Below are 22,729 nucleotides of genomic sequence, written 5' to 3'. Positions count from 1 at the left end.
TCAATGTTTTAGATAGTTATTCTATTTTTTTTTAATGTATCTTTCTTCTCAGAAATTCAGATCAATTCAATTTCTTAGTAAAAAAAAAAAAAAAAATTATTTAGCAGAAAGTTCTTTTACTTATATTTCTTTAAAAGTTCGGCTACAATTTAAAATGTTCAAATATATCCCTAAAGCTTAATCTCATTTGTGATTGTTTTAACGTCGTAGGAATACATGACATAATATTATGCTTTTATGAATTTTATGTCTCATCAAAAATTTTAACAGACAAAATGTTCTTTTCAAAATAAAACTATATATTTAAGACACTATACCTATTAGATTTAAGTAACTTTACTTTTACTTTAATGTATTTAAAGAAATAAGTTCTGCATATTTTTCAATTGAGAGTATTCACAAAGGGGACATACGTGATAAATGAAATGTGATACATGATACTTTATATGTTTTCATTTTTACATATTTAGTATTGTTATAAATAATGTATCGATCTACAGTCTCTCAGCAAAATGCTTTAATAAGTTAAAAATATCAACAAAATTCATTATTTACTGAATTGGCAAATAAAATGAACTTTAGCGGCCAACCAGTTATATTTAATTTTTGTAAGCCCACATGAAAGATTTTTTCTTTTCTTCATATTGAGAGCCATGTTTAAGTCAAAAATATTATTTATTTACAGAGCTCGAAAGAAAAAATAATAAATAAAAGGAGTACCCTGAATATTTTTTGATCTAATGATCGGATCTATTAAGTTCTAAAACTGAATCTTAATGGTTTGAGGGGGGGGGTCTCATATATGCCAATTAATTAGATCAGACTATATTTTAGGTAACGAAATAAAACACAAAAACTGTCACTCTGAATATATTTTTTTTATTCGACCTCCAAATTATATAGGGTAGCCAAAATTTGGTAATATGTTGGATTTTAAAAAAACGACTTTTTTAAAATTCAATTTCTCAAATACTCTTTGTCCAATTTTGTTCAAATTTTACATTTTGCGATGCAAAATTATGTTCCTTAAAATGATGTTTGACTCCAATTTAATAATATAATAAAAAAACAATAAATATATACTGAAATATACTTTTTTGCATGATATTAACTTTGGATAAACTAATTTTTTAACTGCGTGCATTTTTTTTTTTAATTTAGCTTAAAAAGTTCTCGAGTTATGGCGAAATGCACAATAAATAAAATTAACATAAAGGGATTTAAACTTAGAATCGCTCGCTTACCAAACTATGGGGATCATGTTTCCTAGTTTGCAGCTACTCCCTTAATTTTTGGATTAGAAATTCGGATTCATCTGAAAAAGATCTATTTAGAAAAAAATACTTTTTTGTGCCGGATTTCGTAACTTTAAATATCGTATGAACTAATTAATTAGCATATTTTAAATAACTACTTTATTTTAAATAACTGCATTAAATATATTGCAATTTTGTTAAAAATTATTTCAATAAACGAAAAATTGTCGTTGACTGTAGTAACACATTATGAATTTATAACCTCATTCACTTGCCTATAAATAAAGTCACTATTGTTAATATACTTACTCGTTTTTAATAAGCTTATTCACTGATCTTAAAGCCATCCACCCCTTGTTTGTTGAATGGAAATGATCCTATCTGGAAAATGTAAAAATTAAATAAAATTGTGCTTTTTCTGCTGTAAAATTATTAAAACTTTTACGACAAGAACTCTAATTATAAAGAAAGTTAACCTAACAATATTTAATTTGTTTTTATATTTCATTTTGTACCCGTCGTTGAACAGTCGACCCAAATTTTGAGTTTACTCAACTCCCTAGTCTTCTAATTTTGAACCCAATCAATAAGGCAATGGAACTCCTGGATCAAGTATGGGTAGAAATTTGCCTTCGTGCTGAACTTTTCGATGGAACAAACCCGCATTTGCGTTACATGGAGAGGAAGATCACGAGAACCTCCAACGGTTAACCTGACCGTAAGGGGACTCAAACTCTTGATACGTCTACCACAGAGGATATTTCACGTCAGCACTGTGGTCGGTGCAAGCCGGAATTCGTATCGCTCAGCCATTGCTGGGATTCGAACCGGGTTCCTCTCATTGGAAGGCGAATGCTCTATTCCCTGAGCCACCACGACATTAAATTAACAATATAAACATAATATTTCAAACAAATAGTTTTTTAAAAGAAGAAAAAATTTATAATTTCGAAAGTATTAAATCTCGTTTGTCGTCCCCTTAAACTGGCGATCACTCGCTCCTTTCTGCAGCCTTGATTAAGATTAAAAACGTCTATCGCCACTGAAAAACGACGTCTTTCGAAAGTACTGAGCTCTACGTTTTTTGTTTCAGAAAAATAAAATCATTTCCTATTGACCCACATTTTTAATGCATTTTAATTTGTTTGTTTTTAAATGTATATGAGACACTTATAAAACTGCTATTATTTTAATCTCCACGACTTTAATAAACTTAAGTCAGAGATCTTAGATTGCTTACCAATTAAAGTTAATAAACGCTGCAAATTTGATACGGAAGTTTGTTCAATAAAATTTTTTTGTATACCGACTCTCTTCTACTATTTTAATTCAATTAGTTAATTATGACGTCAAAGTAGACAATAAAAAAATCCGTTGATTTTATTTACAACCAAAATAATAAAATCGCTCTTAAAACATAACTTTATAAAATTATCCTTCTCATCGTCAGCCATATTTATTTATTCAGCTGTTACTTGTCCGCTGTTGGCAAAAATTAACTTAGAACTCTAAATGATGTCTGATTTAGACAAGAAGATGCCCGGTATACTCTACAATGATGATTTTTAAGATTAAGTGCTACTCACTGATGTTTTTGTCTTCAATAATGTTTTTTTTTAGTTAAGTGCCACTGAGATTGGTATACAATATAACCAATATTGATTTTTTCAAGGTTAAGTGTCATTGTCCTTGGTATCCACAATACTGACCGTTGACGTGAAAGGTTGTGACCTTGAATTCCTTCACCGCGATGTGATAACGTGCAACATATATCTGCGAATGGAAAATCCTATCATACCTTACTATAGGATTTGCTTATCCCTCGTTTTGTGAAATCAGGCTGTTGGAATCATATTAAAGCAGGCTTTTCCAACCCACTTTAGTAAATTCTATATTTTACTGGTAAAAACCTAAGATTAACTTGATTTTAGGCTTTTACTGTTACATGGTAACTCTTGCTATGCAGGGTAACTCTTTAGACACGCTTAATTAGCAATTATATATTCGGGATTTTTTTCTTAGCATTTCTAAATAGGTTTTCATATTCGGATATTTTTAATTGATATTACGACTCAAGAATTTCAAATTATAGAGTAATCATATTCTGTCATTAAATGCACATCGTTTAATAATCGTTTTTTTTTTCTTCTTTCCGTTCAATTCCCCTATTTTTTTAGTCATAAGATTCTAATATATGTTATTGCGGTACGAGATTACAAAATTTAATTATCATTTTTTGATGCATCTCGCGATGGTTGCATTGAAAATTCACGTTGGTTTCCGTAAGTTTACTGAGTTTTTAGTTGTTGTCTTTCGGCCATATGCCCATGGTTTTTTTCGGATTGTGATATTTTTATTCGAATTTGATAATTAGATTTGACGATACTCTATAGTTTGGCATCAATATATTTTTTTAAATAGTCATATTTTTGTAAAGTATGTCTTTTTTTTCTTCAGAAAATGTAACTCTTTATCTTTTTTTCCCCGTAGAAATAGTATTTACACTTGCCTCACCTCGATCTTAGAAGTAATTATTCGTATATCTGTTGATAGTTAAGGACCTGTAACTCTTATTTATCAGAAAATTTAAAGGCGAGAACTTGAAATCAAAAAAGGGAAAAGGTAAGAAATGTCATGAAATAATAAGTATTTCAAATCACAAAATTAAATAATGAATTCACGATCTTCTTATTTAAAAAAAAAAAAAACACTAGCTGAAATAAAAACTAGAAGAGAAAGTTAACTCAGAAGAGATGGTTTAATTATACTTTGAATGGATTTCTAAATTTTTGGCTGATAAATTAAGCAAAGATTTTGTGGGCGTTGCCTAACGTTTAAAACTTAACGTTAAAAACGTTTACCTAAAACTGGCAAATGTCTGAAAGGAAAATTCAAACTTTTAGTTTGCCTTGCTTGAAAATAAGCTTAATCTTTTTTTCCGCCATATTTTTGTCAGGTTGAGTAACAATTAAGAAACAAAAACAAAAAGACAAATTATTAGATTTAAAAGACAAATTTATATCACGTGTTTTCTATGCCAAATATAAGCTAAAATTCTTTTTAGTCATATTTTGTAATGGGAGGCAAGCTTCAACTTTTTACTTATTTTGGATGTAATCTTTTTTGGAGAATGGACTACTAATTTTTTTATGGGTTAACGTTTGAAGGATAAATTTGAGTTTGTGGTTTGTAGGTTAAAAACTAGCAAAAATTTTTTTTCAAACATTACTTTTTTTTAGAGGGTGAGGTAAGATTTCCTAAATATGGAATAACACATAAATGCAGAATTGAAACATATGAATTTTTGGTTAAAATTTTGCTAACTTGTTTCGGCATTGTAAAGTTAAAATGGGCTAATGATTTCCATCTGTCGTGGGCACATAAGTTTTTTAATATGAACAAAACTTGAAGGCAATATTAACCCTTTTTTGTTACGGTAACCCGCTCTGCTGAAGTACAACACACGAGGAAATGTGCACATTCACGTTACGATTCGTATTACACTATACTTTTATACCCAACTAATATTTCACTCTTAAATATGATAAATAGAAACTTGTTAAATATTACGTCCTAAGCCGCAATGGCTCAGGGCTAGAGCGTTCGCCTTTCAATCAGATGAACCGGGTTCAAATTCCGACAATGGCTAGTCGATACGAATTCCGCACCCGGCTTGCACCGAAAACAGTGCTGACCTAAAATAGGTTGGAGTTCCCTTGCCGTCAGGATTACCGTGGAAGGTTCTCGTGATCTTCTTCTCCGTGTAGCGCAATTGCGGGTTAGTTCCATCAAAAAGTGCTCCAGGAGTGCAACTTTCTCCTTATACTTGATCCAGGAGTTCCTTTGTCTTCTGGATTGGGTTCAAAATTGCAAGGCTACGTAGTTGAACATCAGTAGTCATAAACCCAAAAATTGGGTCGGCTGTTCAATGACGGTTAAAAATTATTATGCCATTTCAAATTTAAGGAAATAAAATAAAAAAATGTAAGGGAAAGTGAAGGGGGGAGACACCGGATACCCCCGATTGTGTGAAAATCGGTTCTGTTGTCTAGTAGACAAATTCTGAATTACACTTTAATAGTAAAAAGGAATGACCTACCATATTGGCGAATTGTTGTTCATTTTACAAACAAAAGCAATTTAATAATATTGGATCTAATCAGCCTGTGATTCAGATTTTTCCTGTTACAGGGATTTTTTAAAAAAAATATTTCCCTAAACATAGGGATAATTCAGTAAACGTTAAAAAAAAACGAGAGTCTTCCCTAAAAATCCAGTAGGATTGGCAGCTATGTGTGTTGGAAAAAAAACGGACCACTTTGAATAACTTTTGACATAATGATCGGATCTTCACGTTCTAGGACCCAAACATAATTGTTAGAGAAGGTGACCTCGAATATACTAATTAGAGCAGACAATATTTTAAGTTACGAAATCAGACATAAAAACGCGTTTTCTCCGTATAAACATGCCTTTTTTTTTAACTGAATCGGGTTTTTGACACCCAAAATAAAAATATTTTTATTTTTAGTAAATATTTATTATTTTTTATTATTTTATTAAATGACAGTTGAAAAGATTCTGAAGTGTTAGATACATAATTTCTTACGCTAATTCAAAAGTACGTAATTTTGCAAAGAAAAATATAAAATTTAAAAGAAATTGATAAAATAGTTCTTGAAAAATCGAAATAGTTCAAAAGAAGTCAAATATTTATAACTTGATTTCTCAGGAACTATTCAGCCGATTTCGCTCAAATGTTTTGCCATATAAAATTACAAACTTTAAAATGACGTAAAAATTGTATACCTTACAATTCAATTTCCGACTATTAATAAATAAAATTTAAAAATAAAATATTAAAAATTTACTAACATTTATTTTTTACATGGAATTATCCTTGGAAAAACGAATTTTATATTTGTGAGCAAAATTTTTTTTAAATTCGCTTAAAAAGTTTTTGAGCCATGCGAAATATACAAAAAGTAAAATTAGCATTAAGGGTTCCAAACTTTGGATCGCTCTCCTGACCAAACTATCAGGACCATATTTCCTGGATTGCGGCTACAATCAGGGCCGCCTTCTTTCGAGGCGGCCCAGCTACAATCCGAATCCGTTGAAAAAAAGGTATTTTATTTCAGAGAAAGTGCATTTTTATGTCTGATTTTTTAACTTAAAATATCGTCTGCAATAATTAATTAGCATATTAGAGATCACCCCCTCAAATCATTAAATCAACTCAAAAAGTCAAATTGGCGAAAATGAAATTTTTAACCCGCAAAAAAGCTTTTTTGAAAGTGTCCCCGTAGGAGCAAACATTGCATGATAAAATCTTAAATTTCGTTGCAAAATATTAGTTCCTTTTTAAAGTTAAGAAAATGCTATTTTAGCCGTAATTTTTATTTTGGTTGCAATTTTTTTCCTGGTTAACAATTTTTTAAGGTTAATAATCATCTACAAGGGTTCAACGTTTCGAGGCAAAACTCAAACTTTAAATTTCTAGGTCAAATATTAGCTAACACTTGACATAAAATTGTTAGTAACAATTTTCTTATAGTTTAATGTAAGGATTAACGATGTATTAAAACGGATATAAATATGGAGTCAAAATTCAAACTTTTGGTTTTTATTGTTAGAAATTATGTAGAACTTGTGCTTTTCAGGAAAATTTTTTCGTTTCTTAGGGATGCAATTTTTTTCTGATGATTTAACGTAGAAGTACCAACAAACTACTCACGAAAGTAGTAAAGTGGCAGGCAGACACATATAAATATTAAAATTTGAGATAGTTTTTCCTATTTAAAAAATCCCTTGTCAGAGATGCCAACTGCTCCGGACACGCCAAAATAATTAAAAAAAAGGTAAATAATTACAAAGTTAATTTTGCAAATATTTTACTATTTTTTATTGCTTTTTAAAAGGTATAGCATGACATAAGTACTATAACTTGGTGAATTATATAAGCCTACGAATTATTTATAAATAGTGGTGGATAAAAATCTACTAAATTGAATTTATTAAACCAAGAATCACAATTGATAAACTACCACTTTAAAATATATATTTGCTGTCCGGAGCAAGTTGGCATCTCTGCCTTGTACAAGAGTTAAATACAAGAATTAAATCTGAAATACATCTAGCTTAAAATTTCATATAGCATACAATTGTATTCAAAAATTTATATTAAAATGAAATGAGATGTATTTTTCACTAATTTAAAAATAACGAAGGAAAAGTTAACTATTTTGATGCACTGTGAAATCGAATTCAGAAACTAACGTTTTCGTTTGTTTTTTTTTTAAACACACTGTACTTCTGTTCAAGCTGTAAATAAATTAAGGCTCCAAAGTACTTGCAACTAGAACTGTCTACAGGTCTTAAAATGAGTGAATGTTGTAAAAATGAGCTACTAATAATGTAAAAATAAACTTCAAAAAATGCACTGAACTAGCAGAAGTGTCTAAAAACGCAAAACATGGCTCGTGATGGCTCAGGGGATAGAGCGTTCGCCTTCCAATGAGGTAAACCCGGGTTCGAATCCCAGCGATGGTAGGTCGATACAAGTTTCGACTCCAGCTTGCGCCAACCACAGTGCTGACTTAAAACATTCTGAGTGGTCGATCGTGTCTGGCTAACCGTGGGAGGTTTTTGTGACTTTCCCCGCCATGTAATGCAAATGCGGGTTAGTTCCCTCAAAATGTCCTCTACGAAGGCAAATTTCGCTCAATACTTGATTTCGATCAATACTTCGCTCAATATATCCAATATCCAATGCAATAATCGTGGTAAAAATGTCATTAATAACATTACTTGTCGAAAGAGTCATGGAAGCTCAGGGGATAGAGAGTTCGCCTTCCAATGAGGTGAACCTGGTTCGAATCCCAGTGATGGTTGGTAGATACGAACTCCGGCCACAGTGCTGACGTGAAAAATCATCAGTGGTAGACGAATCATGGGTTTGAGTCCCTTAGTTCTATCAAAAAGTCCTCCGCGACGACACATTTCATCCAATAATTGATCCAGAAGTTCCCTTGGCTTCCGGATTGGGTTCAAAATTTGAAGGCTACGGAATTGAACATCAGTAGTCGCAAACGCAAATTTGGCTCGGCTGTTCAACGACGGTTATAAAGTAAAATAAAAATGTAAAGAAAAATAAAAAAAAATGCTGATCTCATCAAAATTCGGGCTTTACTCATATGTTATGTAAACTCATATGTTATAAAAACCAATAAAGTTTATCGCTGAATGATGAGCAGCTTGAATAAACTGTCGATAATTTCAGATTCCCAAAAGTGGTCATAAATAGATGTGGTCGCTACATAGAGGTGATCTTTCCTGGATGTTTCACTTTTCTTGTTAAAATAAGCACAACAAAGATATTTTTCTGAAACATTAGTTTAACAAACATATCTTACCCAATCAAGAATGAGTATCTTCTCAAGCTTCAGCTTTTCTCCAAGTTGTTTCGCTGCAATTGCTACAGAATTAAAGAAGCAGAAACCCCTGTAATATTAAAGAATGTTGGTGTAAAAATTTAATCTTAGCTTATAGAGAAGATTCATTCTGCTTTAATAATATAGAAATATATTAAAATTTTTGAAAGGCAATGTAAATGAAAATGTTTTAATTACTATTATTTATTTATTTTTTAAAAATGCTATAATTAGGCTATAGCTTTTTTAAAAATGCTTTAGCTTTGTGTAAGAAAATATTAAAACAATTTCCACAAATATATCTTAGACAGTTTTGAATATATTTAAATTTAGTAAAACATTGAAAATAGATTGATAAACTAATTAAAATATTGTAATACATTTTTGAACTTTTTATGAGGGCATTAATCACTTTTGCTAAATTTAAAAATTATTTTTGCAGTTACATACTGGATAAAAAAAAAGTGCATTAAACAAAACATGATGAACTCTCAAAACTATTTACAAAGTAAAGTATTTCAAGATTAATATAAGCTATTTCTAAAAAGTCCACCAGTATCTAGAATTTGTTGACAATTACTATATTACTAGTTGAAGTCATAGTCTTGTATGAAATTGCCTTTTTTTATTTCCCAGAAGGCTTGAGAAACATTTCTGTAAAAAATTCTTTTCCTGAAACAATCCCACTGTTTTTCCTGTCTTGAATGGAAGTCTCCATGTGAAAATGAGAATTGCTCTCTTACCCTAATCCCCCTAATTAATTTATTCCCACTTAAATTCAAATTATATTCCCTTTATAATTTTAATTTATGAATTATCCCTTTATTTTAATAGCATTTTTTTAAAGTTAGAAACCAAACCCTTGATTTTTCATGCATGGCATAACTTTTTTTTTATCACTCTGATACTTTTCTCTCTCTCTGGTACTCTTTCTGATACTTTCATGAATTTAAGCCGATAATTTTAAAATAATTATAAATATTAAAGGTTATTTTATTGTATAGAAAATATGTAACACGATAAATTATCTTTGTTAGTGTGATGACTGTAATATTGCTACAGGTTAATAAGATATCTGCATGTAAATGAGTAATGCAATTGATTTTGGTTAAAGATATATGCAATTTATTTGTGTTAAAATATATCTTTATTGTAATTTATATATTTTTATATGATATATTTATACGCTATTATTATACGATATGCATATATATTTCAATAAAAAGCATTGAAGGAAAAACTTACATTGCTTGTTGATGTTCCGCATGATGTCCAGGAGGACGGACGGTAGCAAAACCATTCTACAAATAAATAAAATAATTTATTGAAAAAAAAGTAGACTGTTTGTAGATTTATGTACAAATCTTGTAAAAAAGACTAAACAAAAAATATACTTGGAAAAAACATATTGATCTTCGAAGCTTCTTATATGAATTATTTTAAAATATCAAAATAAGTATTTCATTTAAAAAGTGCTGTTACTGTTAAATCTGTTACTTTATTTTCCCAAGCTGTTTTAACCAACGGTTTGGTGCTTTTTCCCCTTAATTAAAATATGTAATGATGAAATTATTTGTGTTACTGCATTTTATTGCTAAAGTCTTCAACTCCTCAGTAAGTTTTGTCCTTTAGTGACTTAAAGTATCCCTAAAAATTTTAGTTTTGGAAAAAAGTAATGTTTGAAGGAAAACGAAATTAAATATGCAAAGAAACAATCTAAGAAAAACAAAATTATTCTTATAGAAGTAATGAACAAATTAATTAGTTGATTTAAAAGATGTAGCAAAGCAAAGCATTTTCTCAAGGTTATTTATATAGTAACATTTTTCTGTATGATGATTGATAATCAGCTTATCATTGTATTGCATAACTATCAAGCATTAAAATATAGATATTAATAATACCTCTATTTCATCTGTTGCTACTTTCATGGCCAATTCAACAACACATCCAGCAGCCATTCTTGCAGCACTTGCTGAGTGTAGATCATTCCAGATTGTGTCAGAAACTACACCAATGCCACCACAAGGCAACATCACAAAATTCTTCATTGGAAGATCAGCTGCAATTGATTAAATATTAAACTTTTATTTTAAATTACTATTATCATTAAATTATAAACTTAGAAAAGTCATTTGAAGTAAAAGAAAAGTTTCAAATTACATTAAAATTAGATTTTAAACATTTTTTTTAAAATTTCCATTTTAAATTAAAAGAGTTACAAACAATAATTTCAATAAAATAAAATAATTATATTATTCAGTTTCTTAAATTAAAAATCTTTAATTTTATACCTATTTTAAACTGAGAAATGTATTTCCATGCAGTTAGAGGTTAAGTAGTTCTTTATTAAAAAAAAGAAAAAAATTATATTTTAAACTCATATATTTTGCCGATACAGAATGTTATTAGAGAAGTAAAACAGTGCTTAAATAATTAAGTTCCAGCTTCATGATTTTCTTTCATTCAATTTTATATCTTGTTAAGTTAATTAAAATTAAATATGAACAAGAAATTGCTTGAAACAGACAAAAGAATTGGATGATTTGGTTCTTTTTATTTTAAAATTTAAACTTAACGTACATCTCGGTAAAATTTAAAAACTGTTAAAAAAAGTATTTACAACAATAAACTGTATAGTTTCACCATATATTGTAATCTAGTTTTAATATAACGTAAAATTTTTTTTCAACCTTTGCATGAATGAATAATCATAAAACTGTTATCAAAACAAAAACCATTTTAATACCTAATTTGCTGGCATCAAGTTTCGGTTGATTCAAAGGATTGGCCCCAAATAAGAGAGTATATGATTCACTAAACAAGCAAATAAAGAGAAAATGTAATATTTTAATAAACTGTAAATTTAGGATTTAATATAAGTTATAAAAATGCACATTAAAAGTTTTTTCAAAGCATATCTATGACAAGACTGGATTTCTTCTAGGTGTTGCTTTCCTGGATCTGACTCTCTGGAGAAAATAAAACAAAGTTATCATTTAAAAGTTTTTAAACATTGAGAATGAATATGAATTTATTTTATAATATAAAATATTTCCAATTAGAATATATGTATTACAGAAATTTAATTACATGTAATTGCCTATATTTTGCCTACTTTCATAAATTTACAATGGGATTGAATTTTTTTAATATAAAAGCTTGTTAAACTTATAACCTCGTTCATTCCAGTCTTCTTTAAATCATAATAACATCCTTTTTTGAAATAATTAAAAATTTATATGATTACATACCTCAACAATTCTATTTCATTTAGGCAAAGGAAAATGTTATTTATAAATGACTGGTTATTGCAGTAATTTAATAATTAGCTTATAATTAAAAGAAATTAACATTACAGTTTATGTATCATATAGCGAGATATAAGATTTTAGAGATATAAAAATAACATATTTTAAAATATAGCTATCAAATTTCGTTCAGGAATGCTTTAGTGTATTTTTCATCGAAGTTGCTAAAAAGCTGAAGCTCTTCAGCATCTTGCAAAAGTGAAACTGTTTTCGGAAGCATTAAAATATATATATATATTTAAAAAAAATGAATAATTACATTTCCCCCTCCCAAAAATGGCATACATTTGTTAATATTTTTCTATTTATTAAGTTAATACATTTCTATTTATTTCTATATACTAAGTTATAAGGATACTTTTGAGCAATTAAAATATGGTTAACTGTAATAATTAGAATGCAATACAAAATATCCAAATACAAAACTCTTCAATAAAGGCAATTTTTTAAATATGACCAGTATTTTGTTCATAGGAGTCTATTTTTTATGACACTCAGTCTATTTGAGTTCTATCACAGAACATTTTGTCTTTCTTAATATATTACCTCCTAATACTTGTGGATTCTCCTTAGGTAAGACTTTTCTTATATTTTTATCTACACTAGAATTTTCTCTTGAGCTAATTTGATTGATTAGATATCCAATGAGTTTACTTTTGTATTTTTGGCAATGATAAGATTTGTTTAGTATAGACAAAGGCTATTAAAAATACCAAATGAAAATAAATGCAAATATTGTGAACATGACAAAAAATTAAGTTGAGATCTTTTGACTATTTTGAGCCATGGGATTTGGTTATCTGTATTTGTTGCACCATTTAATTTTACATCGAATCATTAAATAATTGTATAATTATGAAAATGTGGCATTGTAAGATTATGAAAATGTTAATGGACAAAAATAAAAATTATGTATTTATTTGTTTTACATAAATGAGATTTCTTTAATATTCGAAATTGCCTCTTACCTTGCATCTATTAAGAAGACTGGTTTCCTGTAACCTTGCTAATACTTTGTAGGCGACCACCATGTTCAAGATGATGAGCATTGTTACCACAAACACATTGATGTTTTAACATTAAACTGTCGTACACAACACCTGTTAAAAAGTTAAATTTAGTATTTTTTTTAAAAAAAAAACAGAGCTCAAACTATTAAACAATAAGGGGTAGCAAATAAATACTTAAATGATTAAAAGCAAATTTGTAATCAAATCATTTACAAAGTCAATCAGAATGAAGGAGGGATTAAAATCATCAAATGCCAGTTTAAATAGAGTTACTGGAATGTACTTGCCTTTCATTAATAACCAGCTTTCAGCTTCATTCTTAAATAACCAAGGTTTTTTTATAATTTTAATCCATCCTTGATCTAATTTGTTAATAATTCATCTGATTTCAATAGCTTGTTTTTCTTTCTTTTAAGTATTACTCTGCAGTAGCCAGAATGTTATTAATATAATTTTTATAAAGTTATTCTTTGACGAAAGAGGTTTGCACCTGATGAGGAGAAGGAGCTTGCGTTTCCTGACGACTTCCAATTGGACTAAGAGCAACAAGAGGACTTGATAATGTTCGAGACAGAGGCCTTCCCAAATGATGCCTGATGTAGGTACCTATAAATGATCAACTAAAGTCAGCTTTTTTACACATATATATTGAAGTATGTATTTCTTTAATTATAAAATTTTTGTTTTTATTTGTTTTCAATTCATGAAGTTAAATAATTGAAACATTGGAGTCATCGAGTTGTGAAACCGGAAAAATTATGAATAGGAAAAATTATCAATAGGAATATGCTCTTATTTCTAAACTTTTTACAAAATTTTTTAATACAGCAGATATATTCTTCATGCTTTGTATCAAAAGCAGCAGGTTTTGCATCTAGAGTATTTATCAATAATTTTTTGGGAAAGATTTCTGTATCGTGATCAATGGAAGAAAAATCGCCAAGTCTTGACAATTTTCAAGTAGTGGCCCACATGAAACTGAAAAAAAAACAGCAGAAAGGGGGACCAACTCAAAGGGTATCGCTCGTAACCAACCTCTACATGTTTTTTGAAAAAAATTTGCAAGTTTGAAGTCATTTGGCCCCTTGGAAATTGTAATTGAGGCGACAGATTACATACAAAATATTCCCATTCTTTATATAACAATGTGTTCTGTATGGAGAATAATTTTAAATCATTATAACATTTTTACCTAGATACATACTACATAAAGACAAATGTTATCGACAATGTCAACTTTCATCCATGAAAAGGTGTCCCAACATAGAATTGAGTTAACATGTCTTATATACTAGTGAACTGGAATTATATAATTGTAGTGGTAGACGCACTACATTACCTCTTCACTAGAATTTTATCTGTGATAGAATCGATGAACTATACCATTAGTTGATTCATTGCTGTTTTGCGTATAGACTGGAGAGCTGTATTAAGTTCACTGGATTTTGATCGCTGGCCATGACAGTTACATTAAGATCATACATAGCTCCTGCGTTGTCATTAGCAGTTGAGTGTATGCAGAGAAATATTGTGTAATTGAGACAGAATAGCAACAGCGTGATGAGGACGGATGACTAATCTAAGTCTGGAACAGAAATAATTTAGAAATGATTTCTTTATTTAGAGAGGGATAATGACATAAAAACTACACTCTTAAAAATTTAACTATTTTGAAGAAAAGAAAAGCATCAAAAGCATTTTTTTTTCTTTCTTGATATTCCATAACCTGTTAATAGTAGTAAATACTTTATAAATTCAAGTTAGATCTTACTTAGAAAAAGAAGAACAATTTTAAAAAGTTCCAAAAAGTATTTATTTTGGAACTAAAAATAAAAAAACTGATAAGGAAAGTACAAAAGTTTTAGACAGAAAATATTTTAATTCTTGAAGTTGCAAATTAAATCAATCAGAAGACCTCTTACTTGTTTGAGTAGATTATGTTGCTGCTGCTCACAGAGTCTCTTTTCGCGAGCATATTGTTCATTTTGTTGAGGTGATAAAAGTATGGCTTGTAGTTGTAGCATTGGATGACCAAGAGGTAGTGGAGCTGACTGTGTTCTCCCAAGAGGTCTTTGAATGGTTCTAGAATTGAAATTGAGGTAGATTGTTTAATAAACTTATGAAACTAACAGATTGAAATACATTCCAGTTCATTAAAATATCTCAACAAAAAATAAGCACCTTTAAAGTACTTTTTTAGCATTCAAAAAAAGTTTAAGCACTATTACATTAACAAAGTGCAAAATAAATTTCAAAGACTTTACATGATCATGATAAAATAACTAGTTACTGACAAAGAACTCTTTTCTTGATTATATTAGCCACCATGAAAAGATAGAGAGATTTTTTTGGTTCGATTTCAGAGGGTGTAAAATGAAGCCTGAAATTGAGAATATTTTGCAAAATGCAGCAGAGTTGCATTTGAGAGTGCAAGAATCTCATCAAACCCAACTCAGTAGTCAGTCCCAAGTATTTCATCAAACATGTAACATGTTTGGCGCTATTATACGTTACGGGCCAACGGCATGCCGAAATGGATGGTGATTGAATTAATTGTGAAAACGCTGAATAGAACAACGTGAAAACCACACTTTTACATAATGCACAGCGAAAATCGACAAGGTAAAAAACATCTCATTTTCGAAAAGTGAAAATTAAGCAAGGGCTTTTAAAAAACGAAAATCGAAAATAAGCACTTTTAAGGTCTTTTTAAAAACGCTATGAACCATGAACATAACACTCTAAGTTATATTTAATCCAGTGATTATACAAACTTACCTATGTAATCTGGCTTGAGCAACTTGTGCATCAGTGATTGTGGTAGGATATACACTCTAAGCATACTTGTGATGCCAGTAGAGCTGTCCAGTATTTTAGTAGGTTGGATATAACCTGGACTTGTTGGAGGTGTGAAGTCACCATCAATCACTATAAAAGACAAGAACATTTTTATTTATCAAAATAAATATTTTAAAAAAATTAAAAAATACTTACATTTTTCATATAAATTCATTAATTTATATGCTTGAATATATTAATATATCTATTTTTATTTCTGTAAACAAAAATTTTAGAAGAATATATATTATAAAGTTTATACAGAGTAACTAAAAATTCAACTAACCAATTCAGAGGGATAATAAAAGACACTAATAGAATAAAAACTGATTGTAGAACATAGTGCAGCAAACGGTATTCAGAGGGTTGAAATCGTGAATGGGGCAAGCGTGACCTGTTTCTCAGTCCATGCGACTTTTTCCTATGAAGTCAAATTCAATCACTAGTTTAAGTAAGACTTGTGGACACACTACAGAATAGTACGGTTTGTCATTGATTTGGCAGACTTCAAAAGCATAGGTGTCATCTCCATGTGCATTCGAGAATCGTTTTTATGTCGTTGTAGACTGTAAAATCCCATTTCCCTCTTAACGTGGTTGGTAATCCCTTGTTCTGCGTTACGTTTTTATCCTTTTCATATCTAATATCACCCCTATGAATTTGTGAGTCAAATTTTGTAACATGCTGTATATTAAAGCATTTATGAATAATAAATTAAATTTATTAATGTATTTTTATTTAAGCAAGAATTATAAACAGATTAAATTTAACAAAAAAAATTAAAAGAAATATAGAAATTTTCACGTACATTAATATATTTATTATAATTTAAACATATACTATATATCGATTTCAACGTAGTATTTTTGCATTTAAGTTAACAAAGAATCAAAGTTATTGTAAAACAAAGCAATAGTTGGAAGCTGATATCTTTTCAATTTGACTTAAAATTAAAAATTTATTATGTTTAAAAAAAGTGTTGCATGATTAATTGCTACTTGGGCAACTAGATTTTTAAGAATTAGAGAGTATACCTGGTAATGCTGGGTAATATGTTAAAGAATGTATGACATTTGATGTAAGAGGCATTCCTAATCTTATGGTGGAAATATCTCTTCCCTGTACTTCAGAACCAGCTGCTACGGTACTTCTACCAATTTCCTGTAGAGTGGATAAAAAATATTCAAGATTCAGTATAGAGTATGATAAAAATAGAAGTTGCTTTAAAATAAAATTGAAAGAAAGCTCATTATTTAAATTAACTTAAAATTTAATTCACGATTGTATTGCCCTTGGCAGAACAGACATATGCCTAAAGTGAGAGTTTTACAGAAGTGAACAAGAACTGTGTACTGTTGACCTCTTTAACCCTTTTCTTACGGCTGGTACAACATGTGGACCACTCGCGATGGTACGACGTGGTTTACTGTAAGCTAAGGGCTAAGTAATGAGGGTGTTTACAACTTAGCGCCTAAAGAACTTGGAAGGTATGTTATAAGTATTGGTGTATATTATTTTTCTATTCATTTTTCGATGCATTAAAAATAACATTTTATATAAAAGTCAATCAAAGAAACTTAAGATATAGATAATTTCTTTTTTAGGAGAAGTTGCTTCACTTGCTCAGAATTTCAAAGATTGAGAGAAGAAGGATTGCAACATAAATTCTAATAAGAATCATTGATTATTTCATTTCATTTCTAAACGCTTAAACAACAAGATATCATTTTGACACAATAAATGTAACATGTACTAGAATGCACGTTACAGATATTTGAAGGAAGCATTACATTAAAAATATGAGCCCCAATTTATTTAAGAGGCATAATTATTTATGCCTACAAATGCAAAGGATGTTGCAAAAATTGAAATCATCGAATCATTACTGAAGAAAGCAGGACGAAAAACGTTTTTTTCAAATCCACTGTTTCCTCTGGCAATCAAACAGGTTTCAATGCTCTCAATAGTGATTTGTTATATAGTGTTTTTATTTCTAGTTTATATATTAATTAGCATCCGGTAATATATGCAATTTTTTGAACTTCATTTTAGGAAAGCAATTCTAAAAACGCTTATTAAGAGGATCATGGAAAACTTCGTATATTGAGAATTTTTAAATATCAAAAGCTTGAAATTCCTTCACTTGAAAGTTGTGTATTCAAGCATTCAAAAAGTAAAATTTGTGCCAAAGTAAAACATGGTAATATATAATAATTCAATGTTAAAAAAATGTTTCATAATTTTAATTATCGATTTATTCTTCTAAAACGCAAGAAATTTCAAAATTGTGATTGAAGCTAGATTTCATAAGATATTTATAAAAGCATTGAGTTTAAAATATCAAGGGGGAAAAAAATTTTCCCTCAGCATTTTGAACATAGGAGAAATAAATAATTCACAAGCAAGAGAAAGATGAAATTCTAAGTAAATACATTTTTTTTATAGAACAAAATATATTTTCCAATAACAATTTCAAAATAAACTTACAGCAGATGTAGGTACAGGAGGTCTCCCCAATGATATATTTGGCAAAGATGGTGATGAATACAATGTGAAATCATTGATACTACCTGGACTGTTGATTGAATTATATAAGGATGTACGACTCTCCTAAAAAAAGTAATGATAATATAGTTGAAGATTGTTTTACAATTTCAAATGCTAATTTGGTATGCTAAACAGTTTTAAGTGTTAAATGAAATTAACATTCTGTTAAAATAGAACATTTCATTAATTTTAAGCAACATGCAAGGTACTTACTGAAGCAAAAATGGTGTCTATGTATTGTAAAGTGACTATACATAACAAGGAGGTAATGTGCAAAGCGCTATATCTAAATGTTGAAAAAACTTGGAGTTACCATTTCTATCTCAAAAACGATATATATTGGAGATAAAATTGAATTAAAAAGTCTTAGATAGATTTAACACAAATTGATACCTTGTTGAATTTAATGCTAACAAAGAACTTTTAAAACAGTGAATAACATTTTCTATATTATTATTTAACAGATTTATAAACATTATAGTTATTTTCAAACAGAAAAATAAATGTGCCATTATTTTTAAAAGCGGAATAAGTCCATTTTTTCAAATTATTTTTTCTCTCTCCATTTTCTAAGGGTTAGTCTTTGATAAAGATTAATCTATTTGGATGATGTTTTTAACACTATAATTTGATGAAACATCAAAATGCAGCTGTGATTATTAAAATCGTAAGAGAATAAATAAACAACAGGTTCTTTAGCTTCAAATGGACCTACCGCTTTCAAAAATAAAAGCGCAATTTTGCGACAAACCTTTATTTTCGATGTCTAAACTTCTCTTAGCGTTATTCATTAGAAATAAATGTGTCTCATGTTAGTTGACAAGACATTTTCCCCTAGATCGTCTCATTACGTCCCATTGTTTAAAGTCTGAAACATAAATATGCATTTTCTTTTTTTAATGCGATGATGTTTGCAAAGCGTATATTCTTTTAAAATCAATACACTTTATAGATTATTTCCTCCCTTATTGTAACGCTTTCGCGATGGGAATGCTAACACTGCAATATTCCACCAGGTGATACTGTTGTAAGCAATCGCATCTTTTTAACGCACAGCTACTTTATTATACATAGGCACCATTTGTATAACTATAGCTGCAACCGTTCGGAAGTTTGGGTACAATAAATATGTGATACCAATATAAAATTCAATACCGAAAAATACATATTTATCACATTCTCATACAGGGTGAGTAGTCAAATTATTCAACAAAAATAAGCACCTTTTAAGCACTTTACGAGCTCTCAAAAAATATTTTTAAGCACTTTAAAAAATTATCATAATTAGGCAGAGCTGGAAAGTTTTTGACAATTGGCGGTTTTACCTTGTTTTAACCGTCATGTCAAGAAAAAAAAACTTTTGGCATTGTTTTTGACAATTGTCAAAAATCATGAAATTTTGAATCGTGTTAAACGAATGGCGTTTTCATACTCTACGGACTAACAATACGCCAAAATAGATTGGGGTTGAATTAATTGTGAAAACGTTGAATAGAACAATGTGAACTGCGTCCTTTTGTATAATTCGAAATGAAAATCAACATAGTAAAGGAAAAAAACTAATTTTGAAAAAGGGAAAATTAAGCACTTTAAAAATACCCCATGAAAAAAGCACCTTTAAGGCCTTTTAAAAAACGAAAATCGAAAAAGAGCACTTTTTAAAAACGCTAAGCACCCTGTTATATAGGGTAAGCTAACCAGTGAAGGAACACTTAAGCTTCGCTTGCCTCTTAAAAAATCATATTAATTTCAAAATTCGTAATTTTAGTTAAATGACAGTGTCAACATATTTGTTACTAATTGCAAATTATGTAAAAAAATTGTAGAGAACTTATATAATACTGTTTTAAAGTTTTGGAGGTTCAAATAACAAGTAGTAGGAAGACCCAGTGAAGGAACAGCTCTTACCAGTGAAGGAACACAAAATTGCCCAGTAAAGGAACACTTAATTTTGGTTATATTTTAATGCTCTGTATGAATTCATTAGCCATACAAATATATAAAGACAAGACTATTTATGAAATTATAACATACAAGTACTTGTAAAATGCTAACTTTATTCGGTAATCATGAACTAGAAATTAAAGTGATGTTAAATACAAAATAAATTTTAGAAAATCATTCTTTCTTATAATTTGACAGTCAAATCTGAATCATTGTGTCATCCGATGCTGTTTATTATCATTATTATTTTATCACCTTTTTGTTTCCTCTTTTTCCTCTTATTTCTTGAAGCTTTATTTCTTTTTTAAGTATTTCTTCTTTCTTTTTCTTCTCCATATTCTCTTGTTTTAACTTTTTTTTTTAGATCTTTCAGCCTCTTGAAATTTTTGCCATTTCTCTGAAGTTAGTGCGAAAGGTAATTTATTCATTTTTCTTCTTATTTGATCTTTCTTTTTATCATCAATATTTGGCCAATGTAAATGGTTCTTCCAAACTTCTTCCGATTTTTCAGCAACATTTCTAGAATGCTTTTCTCGAAAATAGACGGGGGAAAGGTGTCTTGAAGTTTGAGGAAAATCCATCTCTTGTTGACTTGTATCTAGAGGATCTTTAGAAGTACTGATTTTACTTATAGAATCATTTCTTTTTTCAACTAAGAGAGGATCAGCATGAGGACTCATTTCAAATTCGATATCTAAGATGCATTCATTATAAATACTAGCTTCAGTTCCTAAGTTTGACTAAACCAAGTGGTCTTCTTTTAATGCGTACTTCTTCCATATTGAAAAATGTACAGACTCTTGGACATTTTCGATATTAGACTCTTCAGTCAATGCTGCGTTAAAAATTTCCAACATATCTCGAGAGATTTCCCTCTCAAGCATCTGAAGAAATTGAGTATCGTTTCTGTTTAACTCTGTTTTTTGTTGAGGAGCTTTCTTCTAAAATCTAACATAGTAAAGTAGTTTTTATAAATTATATAATCACGTTGCTATCCTATAATGATAACTTATTATCAGTTCTTGGTGCAAAAGCCAGCGAAAAAATGCTCTATTCAAATTTTTTTCGTTATATTTAATTAGTTTTCGATTTCTAAACATAGTTAATTAAGTTGCCTAACATTTGATGTAACTACACTCCCCATTAATAAGTATAAATTATAATTTTTTCATAAATTAAGCGATTAAATTAACATTTTGAGCTGAAATTATTTCCGGAATTATTCATACAATTTTTAACGAAATTTCGGTTGTCCTCTATGTAGCAGAAGTACTTATCCTAGAGTCATGTAAAATCATATTTCACACATTACTTTCATTCACTGGAAGTATTCCCAGTGAAGGAACATGCCTGTTTCTTCACTGGTTGGAAGTTGTTTTTTGTTTTTGAAACAGAATTTTAATGTATAATATGACTAAAAGTACAAGAAAATTAAAAAATTTCTTTTATTTTCATTAACTGGGAAAAGAACCTAGTAAAGAAACACTTGTTCCTTCATTGGTTTTTCATCGTTTGGTGATCCAGTGAAGGAACATGCCTGTTTCTTCACTGGTTAGAAGTTGTTTTTTGTCTTTTAAACAGAATTTTGATGTATAATGTGACTAAAAGTACAAGAAAATTCAAAAATTTCTTTTATTTTCATTAACTGGGAAAAAAACCCAGTAAAGGAACGCTTGTTCCTTCACTGGTTTTTCATCGTTTGGTGATCCAGTGAATAAACACCCCCTTATCTCAGTACCTGATTATGCTATGGTGCTTTTAAAAAAATAAAACGCAACTTCAATTACTATATTTTGAATTCTCTTTCTCACAGTGAGAAAAATAAAACTATTACATGCAATTAATTCCGCTTCAAACGTCTAAATACAAGCACTCACCTTATAATTTTTTCAACGAAACAAGGTGTTGCAGAGATAATAACAAATTCAAAAATTTTTCCAGAGAGGTATATTTGACCAGGTAATCCAAAACATTGCTAGATGACTTCCTATTGTTTGGCAGTAAGCTATTGTTACCAATTAATGTAAAGAAAAACTTTCAAATTCTCATTTTTAATCAATATATATGAAATGTTCCTTCACTGGGTAGTGTTCCTTCACTGGTTGGTTTACCCTACATAGTTTTTACTATAATAGCTATTCTGATAAACAGTTAAGAGCTAATTCTATTCTGCTGACTTTTAAAACAATATATATTTGCATTTTTGGCAATATATTTCATATTGAAGATCTATGTGGCAATATATTTTTAAGATCTATTTCAGCGATCTCTAAACAAAAGTCATGCATTTAGAATACAGTAAAAAAAATAATAATTAAAATAGAGGGTGATGCTAGGATTTTTCTAATGAAAGGCAGGAAGTCTCCAACAAAGGGGCATCTTTAGAGCTC

At 29.3% G+C, this 22,729-nt stretch overlaps 2 protein-coding genes and 1 long non-coding RNA gene across 3 annotated transcripts in view; all 3 read right to left on the bottom strand.

Moving 5' to 3' along the window:
• LOC147806612 (uncharacterized) overlaps positions 1 to 22,729 on the bottom strand; it is a 54,591-nt gene that overhangs the window by 10,518 nt on the left and 21,344 nt on the right. The window contains exon 3 of the long non-coding RNA XR_015436038.1: positions 1,566 to 1,637. This is a non-coding gene — a long non-coding RNA (uncharacterized LOC147806612). The remainder of the gene's footprint in view (positions 1 to 1,565; positions 1,638 to 22,729) is intronic.
• Positions 8,412 to 10,724, bottom strand: LOC147806614 (uncharacterized). Its single transcript, XM_087149460.1, has 3 exons — positions 10,594 to 10,724; positions 9,935 to 9,990; positions 8,412 to 8,759 (listed from the first exon to the last, which is right to left on the bottom strand). The coding sequence occupies exons 1-3, from the start codon at positions 10,648 to 10,650 to the stop codon at positions 8,654 to 8,656; spliced, it is 219 nt and encodes a 72-aa protein (XP_087005586.1). The 5' UTR covers positions 10,651 to 10,724; the 3' UTR covers positions 8,412 to 8,653.
• Positions 13,476 to 16,987, bottom strand: LOC147806613 (uncharacterized). Its single transcript, XM_087149459.1, has 4 exons — positions 16,883 to 16,987; positions 15,789 to 15,938; positions 14,933 to 15,092; positions 13,476 to 13,616 (listed from the first exon to the last, which is right to left on the bottom strand). Exons 1-4 carry the CDS (start codon positions 16,935 to 16,937, stop codon positions 13,547 to 13,549), a joined length of 435 nt encoding a protein of 144 aa, XP_087005585.1. The 5' UTR covers positions 16,938 to 16,987; the 3' UTR covers positions 13,476 to 13,546.

The sequence above is a fragment of the Parasteatoda tepidariorum genome, chromosome 8 (genome assembly GCF_982258835.1).
Source record: "Parasteatoda tepidariorum strain Cologne lab strain chromosome 8, Ptep-v5.0, whole genome shotgun sequence".
NCBI lineage: Eukaryota > Metazoa > Arthropoda > Arachnida > Araneae > Theridiidae > Parasteatoda > Parasteatoda tepidariorum.
Note: the sequence above shows the minus strand (reverse complement) of the source record. Positions and strands in the feature narration are given on the sequence as shown.

Excerpts from the sequence above, each read along its gene's own strand:
- LOC147806614 (XM_087149460.1), bottom strand. The coding sequence starts at position 10,650 with ATGGCTGCTGGATGTGTTGTTGAATTGGCCATGAAAGTAGCAACAGAT. Across the intron at positions 9,991-10,593 it reads TAGCAACAGATGAAATAGAG|AATGGTTTTGCTACCGTCCG; the intron begins GTATTATTAATA and ends ATTTATTTGTAG. Across the intron at positions 8,760-9,934 it reads GCGGAACATCAACAAGCAAT|GGGTTTCTGCTTCTTTAATT; the intron begins GTAAGTTTTTCC and ends TTAATATTACAG.
- LOC147806613 (XM_087149459.1), bottom strand. The coding sequence starts at position 16,937 with ATGCCTCTTACATCAAATGTCATACATTCTTTAACATATTACCCAGCA. Across the intron at positions 15,939-16,882 it reads ATATTACCCAGCATTACCAG|TGATTGATGGTGACTTCACA; the intron begins GTATACTCTCTA and ends TGTCTTTTATAG. Across the intron at positions 13,617-14,932 it reads AACATAATCTACTCAAACAA|GTACCTACATCAGGCATCAT; the intron begins GTAAGAGGTCTT and ends GATCATTTATAG.